Raw genomic sequence first — 22,775 nt, forward strand, 5'->3', positions numbered from 1 at the left:
CTACACATGGGTGACTGGAGAGCCAAACCTAAATAAAGCTCATATTACCACAACTGCCAGGTCATCAGGAAAGTCATGACACATTTTTGCATAGAAAAACATATCATGGCTTTACCGACAACCTAACAGCACTTCAATGCATTCCTCCATAGGTAAGGTTTTCAAAGAAAATGACGTGCTACCTAAATAAGAAGGAATTTAGGCAATGTCTCAAAACAGTTTGTTTTTTTAAGAGAGATTTTTGCTATAGTGCACATGCACTTGCCAGAGAAACAGAGAGAGAGACAGAGAGACAAAAAGTGAGAATTCACCCTCCCATCAGGGTTGGCCATGCCACAATCCCTTCTCCTCCATTCTCCTCTCAAGATTTTGGGCACGCATGCATATACACAGGCCTGGTGTGAGTTTTAAGTCACCTGGTCCAGGATAGTCCAGCAATGTAACCATTACACCATCTCCTAGTCCCTCAAAACAGTTTTTAAAAAAAAGGTTGTCTATTATGAAAAAAATAGAGATTTGCTATATGGTCCATAAATAATAAGCAAACAATGGAGCTAGTGTCTGTTTTGCCAGCAAGAAACATGAGCACTCACAGGTGACAGTTATTGAGGCCCTTCAATATAATGAGCACTCTGGCACACCCTTTATGTATCTTACATCCTGAGCCCATCCTCAGACTACAGACTACAGCATTTTGACCCAGTTTTCCAGATAAATGGAAGCTCAAATAATTAGCTTAAGTCTCAAAGGCAATAAAACAGCCTAAATTCAAAACTCTTTCTTCAAGTTACTGTACTAGTGGTTATTAAACATTTTGTGTTCAACCCACAGTAAAATTTGCATTTTTTTCATACAGCCCAACCACACACACATACACACAGATTTCATGAAACAATACTTACCCTTACTATATGACATGCATTCAGACAACTCATAGTCTACTTTCTTTGTTTTATTTTTTAAGGATGGTTGTCATTCACCTCTTTATTTCAAAATTGTGGGTGTCACAACCCTCAATCTGAAAACTTTGAAGTTCTCTTCCTGTCTCTTATCCTTATAATTCTGGTTTCATTATCTCTTAAATGCAAAACAGTGTTTTCCAAGTCATCAGTTCTGATCCACTGAATGACGATGACTTTGAGAACTGATTAAAAATGCAAATTGATGGATCCTGCCTCAGACTTGCTCAGTCAGAATTTCTCTAGAAATTGAAAACTCTGATAAAGAGAAAGGAGTTCCTTAAATAACTACAAGGAATACACAGTGGCTGAATTCCCAAGAGAAATATTTCTAACTGAATATTCTAATGCCTTTGAAAAACATACCAAAAGAAATACAAAAAGAAATTTGAAGGGATGCAAGCCATAAGGATGATGATTGATTAATCTTAAATTAATTTTTCCATTAACTGTTAGTCTCCTAAACTACTTCTTGTTTTGTTTTGTTTTACTGTAGAGCACTTGCATTCACCAAAGAGAGACACAGAGAGAGAGGAAAAGTGAGCAATCACCCCCAAGGGGGAAGGCCATACCACAATCCTTTCTCCTCCATTCTCCTCTTGGGACTTCGGGCATGCACGTACACACGTACCTCCAGATATACCTGATAATAAATTGTGAATTATTCTCTTATACATGACTGGCTTGATTCCAGCTTCTCCTTTCTTTTTTCTTTCTTTTTTTTTTAAACAGATTAGAATTCCATTTTCTTAGATGTACAAAAATAGTAAAAGAGAAAGTACTTTTTAGGGCTTGGCTAAGGCACATTGGTCTGAATTAAGGATAAAATTTTCCCATAGTACTAATTATCTATAGATTATTGCAAGTAGTTTTAGAATCTGAATTGCTAAAGGGTGTTATAAACACATGAATATTGCTTCAATAAGTAATCAAAAACCAACTTTACAAAGCTAGTTAAGAATATTAGAAATTTATGTAAAATTAATGTCAAGATTTATTAGATTCTTTAATCTTTACATGAGGCTTAAAGGAGAAGCCCAAATAATTTAGATAGTTTTGACTGGAGTCTGCAAATTTCACTAATAATATGCACCAAACACTTCACTTAAAATTTTATGGTCATATTTTATAATAATCTCTCAGCATCCTGCCGACCTTCATACAAGTCAGAAAACAATTTACTTTAGAAGGGCCCTTTTAATCATTCTTTCTTTAAATTTATTATAAGCAAGAAAAATAAAGAGACACTGAAACAGGAAACAGCACTCCCAGCAGGGTTTCAATGTCACTGTCTACTCCTAACTTTAGCCAGCCCCAAATCTTGGGCACACTCATGCCTGTCCCACTCAGGGAGGTCTCTGGACATGTCCCCGGAACCCTCTCATGTGGGTCAGCCTTACAGAGCATCATATTTTACTGTTGTACCATCTAACTCATACCTTTTTTTCTCCCCCCCAAAAAAGGCATCACAGCACAGATATATGGCTTCATGGTTGCTTTTTTTCTGAGGAAAAGAGAGCATAGTAAGGAATCCCTATAATGAAACCAGCATAAGACTTGGCTCAAGAAAGGGAGGCATATCCTCTGAAAAAAAGGACAGATCTTGGTGTTTTCTCTGACTTTATCCTCTCCATCCTGCATCTCTTGCCCCAACTTTCTGCCCTCAAAAGAGAAAAGGTGGGTTGACCAGTGTTAAAATATGTTCTTCTTGACTCTGTTCTGTTTTCCTCTCTTATTCTAGCCAGTGGCCCCACAAATCTTCACAGGCCTCATCATCCACCCCTTGTTCCCAGGAGGTATCCTGTCCACCAGTCAGACAGGGGCCAATCCAGAGGTCCACAATGGCATCCTTCCTGCAGGACAAGCAGGAGTAAACCCTGCTATCCAGGGAACCCCAGGGGGCCACCTCCCCACACCCAGTGACACAGATGATGAGTTAGACGTGGCCACTCCTGCAGGAATCCTCAGGGGCATGCACACTACCGAGGAAACCACTACGGAATCACCAAATGGTAAGTCCTCCTGCCCTGGGCAAACACTCTTTGACCATGAAGGTTACCTGAAGAGTGAGAGGTCTGGCCTTGGCAAATGCAAATCTTAATAAAACCAGGGGCCCAGCTGAGTTTGACACTATACTCAGCAGGCTGAGGCCACCAGCGAGGCACATATTTCATTCCCAGCACACCCTAAATTCCAGCATGGTGGTGCACATCTGTAGTCCCCGCTTCTCCAGAGGCAGAGACAGGATGATTACAACACACTAAGACCCTGCCTAGAAAAAAAAACTAATAATAAATCGGGGAGTTCTGATTCCAGCAAGCAATGTGAAGAAACACTTTTACTGGGCTGCCAGTCCTATGGTATTACCCCTGAAAGAAGACTTTTTACCTTTTTAAAATTTTACCAGAAGGCACATGCACTCCCTGGAGAGAGAGAAAGTAAAAAAGTATCCCCCATGGGGGATGGTCATGCCACAATCCCTTCTCCATGTCTCCTTTTGGGATCTTGGGCACGTGCACATATTTTTCAAGGGCCAGTAGGGGATTCAAACTGTGCAGTTGGTTACATGGAACCCAACCACGTTTAACCAGCATGCTACCAGCTGGCCTCTAAGAAGACATTTAATTGCTGGCATAACATACTTTCCATCATACACTAGAGCTGGAAATATTTGGAAGCAGACTATGTTCCACTCCTTCCTGTCTCCCCCCAACACATAGCACAGACTCTCGCAGACACACTTTAAGTCATCATGATCCTCCTTCCACTCACTGATCATGGACGAGCCCCAAACTTCCTGACCTAACATTACAAGCAGCCACTAACAATACTCTGAGTCAGTAGAGTGGGTAAATCTATGTGCCATTCCTCTCAGATGGGATTCAAGAAATGTTGCAAAATAAGCTTTCCTACACCAACAAGCAAAGATAATCGTTTAACAGGTGGGGATGTCTACTGCCAAATGTTCTTAGAGACAACAAAAGAATGAACTGATGTTGATACACCTATTCCTGGAAAACAAATTTTGATCTCAAGTAAAATTATTTAAATCCAATGTAGTTTTACCTACTTTTCTTGGGGGGAGATGGGGGACCTTGTTAAAGGAGCAACTGTAACAAGGACTTTGTTTTTTCACATTGAGAAAGTGTGGATTTTACCTACATTTAAAAGGACTTTTATTTTCTTCCAGGAATCCAGTAAGTTGTTTCAAATGTTTCAACTAAACCACATCAAATTTGGTGACCCGTGTGAAACTTTTTCACTAATCATACTCTGGAATAGATTGAGATATACTGGAGTGTCTCAGAAGAAATTCTTAGCTTACCTGAAAATTTAAATATATTTGACCTAGAGAATACTGGCTTCTAAAAAAAAAAAAAAAAAAAAAAAAAAAAAGCATAACATATGTCTTAGAATATGACATTATGCCAAGTCAAACTAGGAAGACATGTATATTAAAGCACATTTTGAAAACTGGCTCTTTTTCTTCTTTGGGGATGGAAGAAAGCTGGGCCCTTTCAGAAACACTGTTATCCAGGGTCTAGGACTTCTTTGGAAGTAGGAAGCTCTGCGGTCAATGGAGAGGATGCCAGCTATAAGGACAAATTCTGGAGTCCCCATAAAATACTGGCTTCTAAAAAAAAAAAAAAAAAAAAAAAAATGAATGCATACATATGTCTTAGAATATGACATTATGCCAAGTCAAACTAGGAAGACATGTATATTAAAGCACATTTTGAAAACTGGCTCTTTTTCTTCTTTGGGGATGGAAGAAAGCTGGGCCCTTTCAGAAACACTGTTATCCAGGGTCTAGGACTTCTTTGGAAGTAGGAAGCTCTGCGGTCAATGGAGAGGATGCCAGCTATAAGGACAAATTCTGGAGTCCCCATAAGCACCTCATGCCCCACTCTCACCCACAAATTTAATCTTCAGTAAGCAAACTACTTTTGATGATCTAAAACACATGATATAAACAAAGAAGTACAAATCATACTGCTATCCTCAAGCTGTTCACATTCAGTGCCAGTGATTTTGGCATTTAATGTTTAATTTTCATATATTTGAGAGTGGGGAATAACACTAATAAAAGTAATCATCAAAGCAGGCCAAGGTAATACTCCAGCTCCAACCCCCTAATAGGTAGAATTTAATCTGATTTAGACATAACTCAGCCCAATGCAGCTCATTCAGAGTGGGAGTGAGTGAGTGAGGTTAATACAAACTTCAGTAAAGGCCCGCAAAAGAAAAGGTATGGACAGGATTAATAACATTTCTCACTGTATTTGTCTCAGTCCCATCAATATGGAACAAATATAAATATGCATCCACGAAATGTATTCCATGGCAAGTTTTTCAGGTGATTAAAGATTTGCTAGTGAGAGTAAATTGGATTCAATCTTCCAAACATAGTTTGCCATTAGTGATATTAATTAAAAGGATTGTTAAAAGACCTCCTAAAACACCCTCTATTAAAAAATTTAAAAATTCCTGGCTCAGCTGCAATGGTGTAGACTGTAGGGCACCACTGTGTGATGCTAAAGTCATAAAGCAGGGCCTCAGGTTCAGATCCTGGATCGACATGAACATGCCAGCCTTGTCTATAGAGTCAATGCCATCCCACTCAGAACCTGAGCAAATTACTTTGCAGATGCAAACAAACTACTTCTAGGGTTTACATGGAGAAAGTAAATACTGACACCCAATTCAACACTGACTACAGTAATCAAGACAGTGTGGCACTTGTGAAATACCAGGTCATTAGAAAAGTCATGATGCATTTTTGCTCTCTGGTGAGCACATATATCCTATAGCAAATTTTTTAAAAAAGAAAGCAAAACATTTAAGAAACACAAAATGGAAAAATTATCTGTTGATGATAATATCTTTGATTGAGCCAACAAACAGTATATACTGGATAGGAAAATTCATTTTCCTAATATTTAAAAAATGAGCAAAAGATTTGAACAGACACCTCACCAAAGGAGTTACACAGATGGCAAATAAGTATATGAAAAATGAACAATATCATATGGCAGTATGAAATTGCAAATTCAGCAAACAATAAGATAGCTAAAAACCCACGATACTGATAACACCAAATGGTGATAAGGATATGCAGCAACAAGAACTTTCAGTCATTGCTGATGGGAATGCAAAATCTTACAGCCACATCTTTTTTTTTTTTTTTTTTTTTTGGCTGTAGAACACATGCACTCACCACAGACAGAAAGAGAGAGGGAAAGTGAGAAATCGTCCCCCAGGGGAAATAGCCAGGCTGCAATCTCATCTCCTTCATTCTTCTCTGGGGCTCTGGGGCACATAAACACACAAGTCCGGTGTGATTTTCAAACTCCTGGATCCCTGACTGTAACAGCTTGGTCAATCATGTGGGGTCCAGTTAACCTCCATGGCATCTGCTGGCCCTAGAACACTCACACTTTTAAACATACAACTCAACAATGCATTCCTTGGTTTTTACCCAAATGAGCTGAAAATTTGTGTTCAACCGAGAATCTACATGATGAATAGCAGCTTTACTCGTAATTGTCAAAACTTGGAAGCGACCAAGATGTTCTTCAATAGGTGAATGGATATACAAACTATGATATATTGAAATAATGGAAAGTTATTCAGTGATAAAAAGAAATAAGCTATCAAGCCACAAAAAGACATGAAGGACCCTTAAAAGCATATTTGTAAGAGAAAAAAGAATCTTAAAAAGCTACATACTGCATGAGTCCAGCTAGATGACACTGAAAAAGGCAAAAATATGGAAACAGTAAAATGATCAATAGTTGCCAGAGGTTCAAGGAGAGTAGGGAGAGGAGCACAGGGAATTTTTTAGAGCAATGAAATCATTCTGTATAACAACAAGATTATTCTGTGTAACACTGTAATGGTGAATACATGTCATTATATATTTGTCAAAATCCACAGAATATGCAACACAATAAATGATCCCTAATGTAAATGATGGAATTTAGCTAATAGTGATGTATTAATATTGGATCATCAATTACAACAAATGTACCACACTAATTCAGAGGACACTGATAACAGAATTAACTGTAGAAGAGAGTGAGAGGAGGTAAATGAAAACTTTCTGTACTTCTCAATTTTTCTTAAAAGATATAAAAAAGAAAGAAAGAAAACACTGATGAGTATTCAAAACTATTAGCCCATAGTGGTTGCAGTGGTCTATTTTACTAGAAATGAGTTCCACCTAGTGGTCCTGAGACAGAAAAGCTAAAAGGCCAATGAACCAGCTGCAGCCAAGAAAATACTACAATAGGGGGAAGATGCTATGATACTAGAAACAAGTCTCAAATCTGATAGCCAGCCATAACTTAAGGATGCAAGCAGTCACAAAGAAAGATGGTCATGCGTGCCCAAAATCTAGAGAGGAAAACAAAGGAGAAAGGATTGCAAGATGGCCATTCCCCCTGGAGGGTAATTTTTCACTTTCCCTCTCTGTCTAGTAAACACGTGCACCCTACAACAAAAAACTAAAATAAATAAATAAATAAATAAGCAGACAAACAAGCAAGCAAGCCCCAGAAATAATGGTGTCGTCAGAGGGCACCTCTGTGCAATACTGGAATCATGTGAGAAGGGTTAGGGTTCAGATCCTAGGTCAGCCTGCACACACTAGGCATGCCTATTATCTCAGCAGGATGGTAGGCTAGAGAGAGGATCACAGCATGGCAAGTTCCTGTCAGAGTCCCTGTTCTCCTTTTCCTCCCCCCATGCGCTTCAAGAAATAATAACTTTTTTTTTTTTGGAGAGGTTTTTGCTATAGGGTGCATGTGCTCTCACCAGACAGACAGAGAGAGACAGAGAGACATAAAGCAAGAAATCACCCCCCAGGGGGGATGGCCACACCGCAATACCTTCTCCTCCATTCTCCTCTCGGCATCTTGGGCAGACACACACACACATACACACACACACACACGCCCAGCGTGAGTTTAAGCCACCGGGTCCGGGACTCGAACCGCGGTAAACTACATGGGAGTCCAGCGAAATAGCCATTACGCTAACTGCTGGTCCCAAGAAATAATAACTTTTTAAAAAATAATAACAGCAGTAGCCAGCAGGTGGCATGGTGGTTAAGGCACTGAACTCCTGCATGGCAGACCATGACTTGTGGTTCAAGCAGCTTAAAAATCACACCAGGCATGTGTGCATGCATGCCCAAAATCCCGAGAGGAGAGTGGAGGAGAAAGGACTGCAGTGTGGCCATCCCCACCAGGAATAATTTCTCACCTTCCCTCTCATATTCTCTCTCTCTCTATCTCTCTCTCTCTCTCTCTCTCTCTCTCTCTCACGCACACACATGCCCTATGGAAAAAACTTCATTAAAAATTTTTTGAATTAAATATCTTTTAAATTTATAACCACAAGAAGATATTATATGTACGAATATCTCAGTAAATAGTGTACTTAAGTCCCTTCTGGAATCTACTAAACAGTTTTGAAAGTCTAGTTATCTTGGGACCTACAGATGGTTTACATTCATGGACTCTCACATGGCTGACCACGGTTCAAGTCCCAGACCTGGTGGCTTCAAGATCATGCCAGGCACATGTGTGTCCATGCCCAAGATCCCAGGAGGAGAATGGAGAAGGGATTGCAGCATGATTTCTTGCTTTCTATCTCTCTGTCTCTCTATGTGTCTCTGTCTCTCTATCTCTGTCTCTCCAGTGAGCGCACATACCCTATAGCAAAAATATCTCTTCAAAAAAAGAATAAAGGAAAGTCCTCCATTTTATTAAAGAGTCTATATTTTAGGCCCAGCTCTGTGGCCTGGTGGTTAAGGCAACTGAATCCCACATAGCTGACTGTGCAGTTTGAGTCCCAGACCTAGCAACTTGAGAAACACACCAGGCATGTGTGCATGTGTGTGCAAAATTCTGAAAGGAGGAAGAGATGGAGAAGAAGGATTGCTGTGTTGTGACCATTCCCCATGGAAGTGGTTTCTCCTCTCCCCTTTCCCTTTGTCTCTTTGTCCCTCTGTCTCTCTTTCTCTCTGGCAAGCACATGCACTTTTTAGCAAAAAAAAAAAAAAGAAAGAAAGTCTAGATTTAAAGTGTCTATTTGATTTCATTATCCCTGTGTAACTGACAATAGAAAAATGTCAAAGTCATAGAAGTAAATTCACAGAAGAAACTTTTAACATCAAAGATCACATTTTAGGCAAGATATTCACGCTCTCTTCACCACCTTTCAAGATGGATAGTTTTGGTGGACACATTCATGTTGCAAACTGCATCTTCGGTGCTCTGACTACAATCTCCTGCATATCAATATACACAGGTTAAGCATCCCAATATGATGATATAAAATCTGAAATGCTCCAAAATGCAAAACTTTCTAACAGCATGACACTACACATGGAAAGTTCAGCGCTGACCTTCAGTAACAGGTTGCAATCAAAACACTACAATGCAAAAATACTTTATCAAATTACCTTCAGGTTATGTGTATAAGATGTATATAAAGTATAAATGAATTATGTATTTAAACTTGGGGTCTGTTACCAAGATATTTCATTATATGTTTCAAAATCTGAAGAAAATCCAAAATCCAAAACTATTCTGGTCCCAAACATGTAGAATAAAGGATGCTCAACCTGAATTGCTAAGGACATTTCTTGTCACACTTCATTCTATCCTTCTGATTTACATGTCATTTATTAGTTATTTCTTCAGATGAATCTAATCTGCTGTTAAATCAATCTACTTTTCTATTAACTGTGTTTACTAACATTTTAGTTCTACAATATCAAGTTGGCTCTTTGCAAAATCTGTAATTTATAGATTCTAATTCTCTATCAAACTTTTAAAGCTTTCCTTTTATCTCCTTGAATACAGTCTTAGTTTACTTAAAGAAAACTAGAATGTTAATTATTTTTGTTTCCACATGGAACTTTTCCTATTGTCTGTTTTTCTTCTCATTCTTCCTCATGGAATCTTGCCACTTATTAGAATTCAGTTATCCTTGATAGTATGTTCAATGTTGTTTCTAAGATATTTAGTAAAACCAATCAGGACCAGTGATCATTTTTGTTTGTTACTGTCAGGTATCAAGGTGAACAAAAATCTAGATTCTCTTAATCCAATTTTAGAGTGTGAGATTTTTCTAGGCCACTCAGACGACAGAAAGCTAGGCTGCAGTCTTTATGAGGGTTGACTTACTTCTGATTCACCATTACTGGTGAATGAATATTTTCTATTCACTTTTCATTTTTTTAAATGTTTTTGACATAGGGTGCATATAGTCGCCAGAAAGAGAGATAGAGATAGAGACAGAGACAAGGAAAGTGAGAAATCACACCCTGGGGGAATGGCCACACTGCAATCCCTTCTCCTCTATTCTCCTTTTGGGATTCTATACACACTCAACCACACATGCACGTGTACACCCGGCATGATTTCCAAGACGTCGAGTCCTGGACTTGAACCATGGTTGGCCATGTGGGAATCCAGCCCCTTAAGCACCATGCTGACCTCTCTATTCATTTTTTTCAGTGTGTATTATATGTATTTTTTTCATTGAGTTCATACTGTATGTAGCACACTTTTCTCACTTTACTCTGTATCCTATTTTATCATATCATACTGTTAAAACATGATCCTAATGACTAATTGCATTCTACTTTATCAATAATCATAAGTTTTTAATTTATTTATTTTATATTAATTCACTGAACATCTACAAATGCAATTTCCCATCCAGAATACACTGTATAGTGACTTAACCATAAATGTTATCATCAACAAATAATTTCCTATTTCTTGTTTCATATATATATATACATGAATCCTTTTTTTCCCCCTCTATTTCTCACCCTCTGCCATTTCCCACTCTCCTCCCACACTGTCTCTGATATCTACAGTTGCTCTCCATTCTTTTTTCTCCCCCACATTTTATTGATTCACAAAGCGTCTTTAATTAGTCTAACTACTTTCAGTAGCAAGTTGAGCTGATATATACATATTTGTGAATATGTATATTGACTTTAGGCATGAAAATCTGCGAGTAGAATGAACATACTATAAAGTAGCACCTAGCTGAGGCTATATAGCTTACTGTAGTCGTTAAATAGGTAATTTTCAATATAGTTTTTAATTTCAAGAGAAGCAGTTTTAACTTTAATAAATCAAAAAAAAATTTTTTTAGAATTTTTTTTAACTTTATTTATTCATTCATTTATTTTAATTTGACGAAAGAGAGAGAGGAAGCGTGAAAGCAAGCCGCCAGGTCCAGGACACGAACCATGGTCAGCCATGTGGGAGTGTCTAGCGCCTTAACCACCACGCCATCTGCTGGTCCCTCAAATCACATTTATTCAGATTCTTACACATAATTTTGCTGTAGGGCGCGTGTGCTTGCCAGACAGACAGAGAGAGAGACATAGAGACAGAAAGCGAGAAATCACCCCCCAGGGGGGATGGTCACACCACAATCCCTTCTCCTCCATTCTCCTCTCAGGATCCTGGGCACGCACGCACACGTGCCCGGCGTGAGTTTTAAGCCACCGGGTCTGGGACGCGAACTGCGGTCAGCTACGTGGGAGTCCAGCGACATAGCCATTACGCTAACTGCTGGTTCCCAATAAATCAAAATTTTTAAAAATGCTAAGAGAACTTTGCTTAAGACTTAAAACCAGGAAACAGGTTAGGATTCTGTGAAAATAGTAGGTACAGGAACCTATTGGCAGCTCAAGAGAAAACAAAAATCCTTAACTATGGAAAACAAAGCATAGAAGATCAGTAATGTTCCAGTCAAAAGTCATAGAATTGCATTTCACCAGTTCAGTCTCATGTACTTAAATCTAACTACTGTCGTCATCCAATCTTTCATTTAAATTCTGGAAGATAACATTCAATTCCAGACTTGTCCTTACCATTAAGTTGGCCATTTTCTTAGGTGTTTTAGAACTCTTATTTCTGTGTGTCTGACTTAATTTTCCTGATATAACACTCCCTTCAGAACTTCTGGGAGAGCTGATCTGGTGTCAGTAAATTCTTTCAGTTTTTGTTTATCTGAGAATGTTCTTCTCTTCTCTTCCCATACAAAGGATAATCTTGCTAGGTATACTATTCTTAGTTGAAATTGTTTTTCACTTAACACTTTGAATATTCTTAATTCTTTATTAGACATTTCCATGAGTTATTCTATCTGTGGATGAAGAGGAGTTATTTTTTTTCCCTTGAGGTAGAGGTATTTTACTGGTTTCTCATATTTCTTGTGTCTCTTCAGTGATTTCTGGTCATTTGATGGGTTATATGATTCTTCCTATTTTCTAGAAGTTCAATCTGAGTGTTCAGAGGCATTCAAGAGTAAGTGATCTGCAATCTCTTTGCCATTCCATTTTCTTCCTTTGTGTGACAGATTCAGTGGAAATTGAGAAATATGTTGACCCTAATAGCATTCAGGTGTTTGGCTATGGTTCATTAAGACCAGTCTAAACACTCAGTTCGTGGAGGCTGAGCAGCAAAGTGATGAAGGTAAAAGAAAAAGGATAAAAAAGAAAAGAAGCAAACAAGCAAAAACAGAGAAAGAGAAGAGAGAAGGAACAAAGGAAAAAAGAAAAACCACAAAAAAAATTTATTATTTTTTAAAAAGAGCACTAAAGCACTAGTTCTCAACTCCAATGGAGGAGTCTTTTTTTGTGTTTTTTTGTTTGTTTGTTTGTTTGTTTGTTTTGTTTTTTTTTTTGGAGAGGTTTTCTTTTTGGAGAGGTTTTTGATATAGGGCGCATGCACTAGCCAGAAAGACAGAGAGAGACAAAAAGCGAGAAATCACCCCCCAGGGGGGATAGACACATTGCAATCCCTTCTCCTCCACTCTCCTCTTGGGATCTTAGGCACGCACACACAGGCATCCAGCATGAGTTTAAGCCACCAGGCCTGGGACTCAAACCACGGTCGACTACATGGGAGTCCAGAGATAAAGCCATTACATCAACTGCTGGTCCGAAGGAGTCTTCTGAAGGTCTGCACTTTTGCCTCTTCTAATTAGGAAGGAAGACAGAGATTATTAGCAAGATAAAGGAGAATCTGAAAGCCAGGAAAATACCTTAAAAATTTTTTTAAAGAATTTTTTTAAAACAATGAAAAGACAGGGAGAAAGATATAGGGGGCTCTACCACTTGGGAATGGGGTCTGGAGGATGAAGTCTCAGCAGAAAATCTTCCTTACTCTCAGTTCCTGAAAGCACTAGTTCTCAGCTCCAGTCAATTCATCATAATTTATGCACCAATGCTCTAATATTTTTAAAGAGCTTTTTACAAAAAAAAAAAAAAAAACTTTATTTCTGTTGATTTATCCAGTAAAGTTGGAATTTTCTATTACTATTCTATTTTCTATTTCTATTACTGTGTGAATTTTTTCCTCTTTCTCCCTGCTGAAAACTGGCATCAAGAAGATTTAGTACTTTTCCTTCACATCTCCCTATTGCTGCAACAAGATAAGTACCAAGAGGGGGACATTTAGTAAAAGTAAGGGCAGAGAAAGATTTTAGAAATAAACCAAATAGACAACAGGTTAAGAGGCAGCTTGGCAATGCAAAGGATCTAAGTCATAGTCACTTCACCTATAGGATGAGACCCCCTCAAACACCTCCTTCCAGGGGGGAATTGGACAGAAATTACAGCTCAGAAAACCCAGAACAAGAAAATGTGGGGCCCTAGATTAAAGGGATTTAGCAACCGTGGAAAAATTTTAATTAGAAAAAAAAAGTTTATTTATTATTTTATCCTTTGTATATTTTATCCTACAAAGGATAAAATAATATATAAACATAAATTTTTATTTCCATGAAAGATAGGATTCTCGCCTTTGAAGAACCAGTGAGAATGAGTGACTATACCCATGCCCATAAGGAGTCTATGAGCGGTGAAATACATGGCACTGACCAGAAGGACTATTTCTCCATCTTTGTGGGCATTTTGTGTGTGCTTGATTAATTCATGTTAGATTGCTTAATAAAATACTATCTCTCCCCAACTTCTTCCACTCTGAAGCAGGTACTTGTTGGACTACAGATGGAGAAAATGCATATAATAAGTACCTCTGTAAGATTGAAACATCACGCTGTACCTCATAAATATGTACAACTATTTGTGTCAATTAAAAATAAAAGTAAAATAGAAAAATGAGTATCAACACATTTATCACAACTCAAATCAGACTTTGTGTCAGCAAGCATCTCCTAGTTAATTACTGATCATTCGCCCCCTCTGTACTCTGTCTGTGCCATACACTGTAATTGTGATCTCATTTGCTTTCGATGTACTGTCTCCCCAAACTAATTGCAGCTGGTTATGCCAATACGATCTTTAGAAACATGCTTAGTGAAGTTTTTACATTATGCCAAACAAATGGGTACTAGAAGAGTCTGCTACAAGTTAAGAGTTAACAATTCTCATATTTGATTAAATCTGCCTTTGAACCATTACATAACTAAGCATATTTAAATTTGTTTAGTCTCAACACATTATTCTAAGAGCTTTAAAGAAAGTAAAGTTGATAGTACACATATGATATAGTCTAAAATAAAATTATCTTCCCTCATGTTTCTCTCTCACCCTCTAGTTTTGTTAATATTGCCAGCACATTCCACATCACCAAAACTCACATTCATCATGATCCTTTATGCTTCCCTATTCTGCTTATTGGAACCAGACACCAACCCTGTCCACGTCTGCTTCAGTACCGTAGTAAATTTGCAAAGAACATTTAGAAAATACTTGGCAGACTTTCTAGCATATTGATGGGAAACTATTACTAATTATATCATAAATACTTCTCTATCTTCTGTCAATTAAGGACATAAGAACTTGACTTTCCACTGTCACTTGCCGAAAGTATAGAAAAGGTTCACAGAAGTAGGAAGGAACACTATCCAATAAACTGCTCTGTGTCCTTAATAACTTAATGCATCAGAGATTAAATTTAGAAATCAGTAAAACAGTGATGCTAATAATAATTACCATATCTCATAGGGCTGTTGAGGATAAAATGAGATATAAAGTTAAAACTGCTTCAAAAAAAATAAATCCATATATACACATATCCATTCTGTTTTAAACTACAAAATACAATAAGAAGAAGGGTTGCATGATGAGTCTAAGATGAAACTCTATTAATTGTGAAGAGAAGTTTCAGAAATGTCTAAGAAAGATCATATAGAAAATATGATTTCATCTGTGGCTTAACACCCAGCGAAAAGCCAGAATCCATGTGCATCTGAGGTGGGCCTAGCCCTGCCTCTTTAACCAGAAAGTTTCTGCCCTAAACCTAACCTTCCAGCCCAGCACCTGGCAAAAATCCAGGTCATCTCCTTCTGCATGCTTCTAACACTCAGAATTAACTTCAAAAAGGTAGGAAGTTACGTGTAACTCATCAGATGGCCAGAAACCACCACAGAGGCACAAGAAATATTCTCTCTCAAGGGAAAGAATAGCCCTTCATCATCCACAGACAATACAATGGCACTTGTGGAAATGCCAGATAAAAAATTTAGGATATTCATAGTGATAAAGTTAACAGAGATGCAAGAGAAGAGAGACAACAAACTCCAGAAAATGCAGGAGAAAAGAGACAATAATTCCAAGAGGTGGGAAAGTTGTTCCTTGATCTGAAAAAAGGATATACGTAACATAAAAAAGAATCAAACAGAACTGTTAGAGATGAAGGCTGCAACACAGGACATCAAAACCTTCCTGAAAGTATTAAAAGCAGATTAGATCGTGCAGAAAATCAAATCTCAGATGTAGAAGACAAAACCTCTGACCTAGGAAAAGTCACCAAAAAGACTGAGAAAATAACCAAAAAAAATGAGAATAATATACAAGTAATACTAGATACCATTAGATGTCCAAATAACCAGATAATTGGTATCTCAGAAGGTGAAGAAACTAATCAGGGCATTGATAATTTACTCCACAAAATCCTGGAAGAAAACTTTCCAAACCTAGAGATGCATTTAAATATCCAGACTCAAGAAATAAAAAGGACACCACATAGAATCAACCCAAGAAGATTTTCTCTAAGGCACATCATAGCCAGATTGACCAAAATCACAGACAGACAAGATACTAAAATTGGCAAGAGAAAAACATCAAGTTAATTTCTAAGGATATTCCATCAGTCTAACATCCAACCTCTCATCAGATATAATGCAAGCAAGGAAAGAATGGGAAAATATATTCAAAGTGTTAAGTGAAAAAAATTTCAACCAAAAAAACTATATCCAGTAAGATTATCCTTCATATGGGAAGAAAAGATAAAAACATTTTCAGATAAGCAAAACCTGAATTTACCAACACTAACCCATCTCTTTGAAAAGTTCTGAAGGGAGTACTATACTAGGAAAACTAAAGACAGACAAATAAGAGAACAAAAAATTACCAAGAAAAGGGCCAATTTAATAGTAGGGACAAGTTCTGAAATATCAATAATAATGTTGAATGTTAACAGAAAGGTCAGACCACAGTTAACACTGCAAATTCAACAAAAGAAAGATTACCTGAGACTGAACTGGCAAAACAGAATTTTATGACTTTTCTAAAACATTACTGATTTTCTTCTATGCTTTGTCTTCCAGATTTAAGGAATTTTGTTTTCTTTTGAGTTGTTGGTAAGTTCAGCAATTTGGCTAAAAAAAAAAAAAAAAGAATTTTTTAAAATTAAAACATAAACTTTTCTCCCTTCCTGACTCCTTTGCAATTGGAAATCATTTGTGAGGATTCTTATTTTGTGGCAGAATGGTTATTTGCATAAGTTCAACGATACAATAGTATCTGTTCCCCTACACCAGAAATTGAATTCTTACGGGGCTTTGGGCAAATAACAGATTCAATTGAGATTTTTTTTTTTTTTTTTTTGGAGAGGTTTTTGCTATAGGGCGCATGTGCCCACCAGAAAGAAAGAGACAGAGACAGAAATCGAGAAATCACACCCCCACACACACACACCCACACCCCCAGAGGATGGCCATACTGCAGTCCCTTCTCCTCCATCCTCCTCTTGGGATCTTGGGCACACACACATGAGCCTGCTGTGAGTTTAAGCCACTGGGTCCGGGACTCAAACCGTATTTGACTTACATGGAAGTCCAGCGACATAGCCATTATGCCAACTGCTGATCACCAGACTAAATTGAGATTAACCTAATTTTTTTTTCCAAATAAGTTAGGAAAAGGGGGAATGGAAAGAGGAAAAAAAAATGTTTCAGAAGAAAATTACAGTGCTTGTCACTATATTCTAGCTTTGTTCATACTTTTAGTTTAAGATCTTTTTTAAGTCCATAATCTGTGAAAAAAAGTTTAGTATGGAAGGGAGAAAGGGGAAAGTGGAAGGTAAAAGTATGCCTAATTGACAAAAACGAGAAGCTATTTGCAGATGATTATGTATATAGTAATATCCTTGTCTTGACTGACATGCATGGTATCGTGTTGGAAAAAGAAATGTTTACTATAAAGACACGTGATTAAATGTAAATAGTTTTTAATGTTGTTTTATCTCACAGTAACAATGATTTGCAAAACTTCTGACAGCGAAGGTGTGGCAACATACAGCCAAGGTTCTTCCACACTCTAATGAAATGATCACTCTTTGAAAAAAAAATCCTAATTACATATGTTTTTTTCTTTCTTATGAAGATCAGGGTTCTAGTCATATGTAAAGGACTAAATCATAATGAAGGTGCATGCGGGTGCGTGCCCAAAATCCTGAAAGAAGAAATGGAAAAGGGATTGCATCCTGACCATGCCTCATGGTGGGGATGCTTTCTCACTTTTCCATCTCTCTCTCTCTCTGTTTCTCTCCTCCAGCGAGAGCATGTGACCTTCAGCAACATTTTTAATGAAGGGTTATAAACATTTTTCAGTATAGACAGGTATTTTTATGTTTTTACTTTTAAAAAATTTGACTTACAAAAGATAGCAAATTTCCACATATTCTTTAACAAGTTTCTCAAAATATTAACATCTTATATTACCACAGTACAATTGTTAAAACTAAGAAGTACAATATAATTGACTAAACTACTTTCTTTGGGTTTCACCTGTTTTTCTACTCTTGTCCTTTTTCTGTTCCAGAATCCCACTTTTATTTAGTTGCCATATATCCATAGCCTTTTCCAACCAGTGATATGATTCCTGGATTTTTCTTTAACAACCTTTACTCCTTTGAAAAGTATTTGTGTTTTGAAGGATTATTGGTTAGGCATATTGCGGACTATCCCTCTATTCAGGATTTTCTGATATTTTCTCATGATTCAATTGAGGTTACAGATTTCAAGGAAGATACCACAGAGGTGACCTGCCCTTCTCAGTGCTTCATTCAGGAGGTAAATGGTATCAATATATCTAACTTCTGGCATTGTTTAAGTGATATCTCATATCCTTCCTCATTAATACATTTACTGTCTATCTCTAGGGAATTAATAAATATTCAGAAGAAATATTTTTAGATTATGCCAGTATCCTATTTCTCCTTTAATTTTTTTTAAGTTTATTAATTAATTTTTTCCATGAGAGAAAGAGAGGCACTCCCAACAGTGTGGATATACTAATCATCCTAATTTCTTCATCAATATACTTGATATTCTTGTACCAAAAAAAAAAAAAATCACATTACACCCCCACAGACATGTACAATTATTACATATCAATTGAGGGGAAAAAAGGAAACTTAGATGCTGATTCAGGGATGCAGAGAATAGACCAGGGATTCTGATTTACTTATAATTTCCAAGTGATGCCAATGTTACTGAACCTCAGGCCTACAGTTTCAACTCAGACCAAATGTAACCATACTGTGAGAGTAGCTATGTGCTGCATGTAACTGATTATAAAACAGCACAAACCTCTTTGGAAAGTATGTAGCTATGGAGCTCACATCAGTGTTTCCTGGCCCTAGCTGCATGGTAAAATTTCTGGCAAACTACCAAAAATCTATGCCCAGATCCCATTCCAGATCAATTAAATTAAAATCTCTAGAAGTGGGGCTCACTAATATTTCAATCAAAACATATAATGAATATTTTCTTAAATAAATAAAACTAATTGCATGGGTAAAAATAAAATATAACATAGATGTTAAAAATATAACAGAGGGGAGACCAGCAGATGGTGTAGTGGTTACGTGACAGGATTCTCACATAGTCAATCATGGTTCAAGTCTCAGATCTAGTGGCTTAAAACACACTGGGCACATGTGCATGTGTGCCCAAAATCCAAAGAGGAGAATGGAGGAAACGGGCTGTGGCATGACCATCCCCCTAGGGGATGAGTTCTCACTCTCAGTTTCTCTGTCTCTCTCTGGTGAGCACATGTGCCCTATAGCAAAAATCTCTTTTAAAAAAATATAATAATGCAAACTATGTATAGTATAATTTTAGTTATTGGTTCTTTTTTTAAGCCTTTTGTATAAAAATTATTTTTATTTAATTTTTTTTAGAGAGATTTTTGCTATAGGGCATGTGTGCTCACTGGAGAGACAGAGCCAGAAAGCGAGAAATCACCCTCCACACAGGATGGCCATGTCACAATCTCTTCTCCTAAATTCTCTTGAGATCTTGGGCACACACCCACACACGCCCAGCATGAATTTTAAGCCGCAGGGTCCAGGACTCAAACCACAGTCGATTATGTGGAAGTCCAGCTACATAACTGCTATGCCATCTGCTGGTCCTTATTATTATTTTTTAATTCGATCAGAGAGAGACGGAGAGAGAGGAAAAGTGAGAAAGCAAGCTGCCAGGTCTGGGACTCAAACTATGGTCAGTCACGTGGGATTCCCACACTTCAACCATCACACCGTCTCCTGGCCTCTAGTTATTGATTCTTAATTCAATAGTTTAATTATTTAGTGCAAATATGTGCTAAGCACTATTCTAATAGGCAATTGGAATCATTCAATAAATAAAAATACAAAAAATCACATTGCTTGAGGACCATACATTTTACATATTATATATTTTAAAATAATAATATATATATACTCAAGTGTGAGTCAAAATTATTGACAATCTTCATTTCCTCTTCATTTCCTCTAAACTTTTAGGTACTTTCATATTTCAAAATCAAATAAAAATGTTTTCTTCTAATATATTATTTATATTATGTCAAGATTAGCATTCTAAAAGTAATATTTTATTGGAAGCCTTAAATTAAGCTCTCGTTGATTTCAAATTCATGTTTCCTTCTTGACAGTTACATTTCTATAGCTAGAAATTTCTTTTCCTATTTTTGTTCTCTGATCATGGATCTTGGGCTCCCTCTGCTGGCCAGCAGCATTAGCAGGCGAAAGCTAAACAGAAAAAGCTCAGCCAAGGCCCTACCTACTTACTTATCTATTCCCCCATTCATTCAGTCAAAAAGCACTTACTGAATGCCTGTTATATGCCAGGAACCATGGTAGATATTGAAAATACCAAAGAAATAAAACACAATACCAGTCGTTGATATCGTCCTATTCTTTTCATCATAAAATTACCAAGTCACAAAAGATTTCTTGAACCTAAGACTCATGAAAAAGTGCCAACACTCTCCAAGAAAAGATAATTAATTGGTATGTATTTATGCTGAACTACAAAAATAACTATGTCTCCATGGAAAACAGAAAACTCTTATACAATACCGTCTGGAAAGTACTGAAATAAATTTCAAATTTCCATAAACTACTTTGATTGGAATACAGTAAGAGATCTGACACTAAAAGAGAAAAGTGATTTAAGAAGTCTTAGATGAAATTGTGGTCAGTTGTCCCAAGATAAATCAGATATGATCTTGATTCTTCCCTAACTTAGACTTGATTTAAAGATTCACATCACTGCAAGATTATGCTTTACAAAATAAAAATTATTGCACACACTTTCTTTTTCCCCCCTTAATTACATAACTAGCAGTTATCTTATTGATGTGGTGAGCAAACATGATATTTCAGGAATGATATTCCTAAAATGAACATTATCTACATCTAAAGTTTTAATCACAAATGCCCATGCCAGACAGCTAGAATTAGAACACTGCTTAAGCATCGACTAGTGAGTCAGTACAACACACAAACTCACTTTTTTTTATCCAAGAAGTTTTGTCTCTTTGAGCTGTGAGAGTATAAAAATTATAGAAACATGAGAAACTATAGAGGTGGGAATTTTAAGATAAATTAAGATGTTAGAACTTTCTAAAAGCTTCTCTATCCCCACCCTTTTTTAAAATCAAAACCTGCAGTTGTATTTGTCTTTACTAGTAGGCTCTACCCAACAGAAGGTCACATCCCCTCTTTAAAAATTCACTGTGATGCATCAGTTATACAGTGTAGCTTAAACTTAGTCCAACGCTTTTTACATTGTTATACTGTAATAGGACGTCACAGTGGAGAAGGGACACACCTGGGGGATATTTTGACATCCTTTATGGACCTGTTTGACTGTCAAGTGATCAGAGGTGCTATTGATGCAAACTGGGCTAGTTCTGTTAAAGTCCTGTGACCTATAGGAAAGTTCAACACAGCCTACGTGACTTGTAAATACACCACCAGATTTCATGTAAAACAAATACATCTTAGCCTAGAATATAATTCATTTTTATCTATAACAAAATTAATTTTTGTACGTTAATATTCATGAACTATTTTAAGCCTAAATATTCCTTTTTTTTGAAGATGCCTGCAAAGTCTTAACTATCAAACAAGAAATATGCTGTTTGCAAAGAAAATGATTACAAATGCTCTTTTTCTATTACATGATGTTGAAATAAGATCTAGTAAGGTGGGAAGATTGTACTTTTTGTCCAAACTTTTCCAAGAGTTGATCACCATTGCAGAAAACGATGTTCTAAAAAGGCAACACCACTCATAGCACTTGAGCCAATAGTACATACCTGTGTCATCCACATTGGTAGCCGATGTAAATATTTTTCAGTGAAAATGTAAAATACCATTAATCTTAACATACTTGCAAAGCAAATATCCCATCACATTAATAATTCTATTAAGTTTGTGGTGCAATAATAAGCAATCTATTATGAAAATTACCAACTGAAATTACTTGGAATTCCCAGTTATTTTTTAATCTAGCTTTTCTATGTGACAGTTGGAGATCTCCCACAAAACTCCTCTATTGCCCCCTGTACTGTTATTTCTTTTTTAAATAGAGCTCTAATTTTTGTTGACTACCAGAATGTTTGGTCTCTGTGGTCCTTTTAGATACTGAAGAAAGAATGTATATCTCAACATGTAGTTTCAAGATACAATTTACTTTCTGAAATATTCTGTCTCAACTCCAACCCAAGCAACACAGGGAATTATTTTTACGCACACGCATAAACAAAGTCTTGGTTATTTGCAAGAATATCACACTGTCTCATTTTCTCACTTCAGCAATCTGTAATTTGTCTTGACATGTTATCCCTACTGCAATTAAGGTTATTTCCCTCTTTTTTCTTATCATATATAGACAGGTCTAGTCTATCATTACTTATCCTAGCATAGTTTTTATTCTACTGTCCACCATACCTCTGCTCTTTAATTTTCCTCTAATTCATGTCAGTTGAAATTTTAATTTAGCTTCTTCAAAAATTCTGACTTAGTAATTACTAGGAGGTAAAAACATTGGACTAATTCATCTTCGCTACTTGTATAGTCATGCTAAGCATTATATACTGAAATATAAACTGTGTATTATACCTTTTTGACTTCTAACTTAAAGTAAGAACATTATTTTTTATTTCGTATCATTTCATTTTTAACTTATGTGTACAGGTAGGTTATGTCACAAATTTAATTTCAGAAAAGGAAA

The 22,775-nt window shown here is 36.8% G+C and overlaps 1 protein-coding gene across 1 annotated transcript in view; it reads left to right on the plus strand.

Moving 5' to 3' along the window:
* Window positions 1-21,467, plus strand: part of AMTN (amelotin) — a 31,974-nt gene extending 10,507 nt beyond the window's left edge. The window contains exons 7-10 of the mRNA XM_006142975.1: window positions 2,701-2,971; window positions 17,499-17,552; window positions 18,184-18,327; window positions 21,343-21,467. Of these exons, the coding sequence (XP_006143037.1) occupies window positions 2,701-2,971; window positions 17,499-17,552; window positions 18,184-18,327; window positions 21,343-21,467 (594 nt within the window). The remainder of the gene's footprint in view (window positions 1-2,700; window positions 2,972-17,498; window positions 17,553-18,183; window positions 18,328-21,342) is intronic.
* The last annotated feature ends 1,308 nt before the right edge of the window (window positions 21,468-22,775 follow it).

This window comes from Tupaia chinensis, unplaced genomic scaffold (assembly GCF_000334495.1).
Source record: "Tupaia chinensis unplaced genomic scaffold, TupChi_1.0 Scaffold000086_1, whole genome shotgun sequence".
NCBI lineage: Eukaryota > Metazoa > Chordata > Mammalia > Scandentia > Tupaiidae > Tupaia > Tupaia belangeri.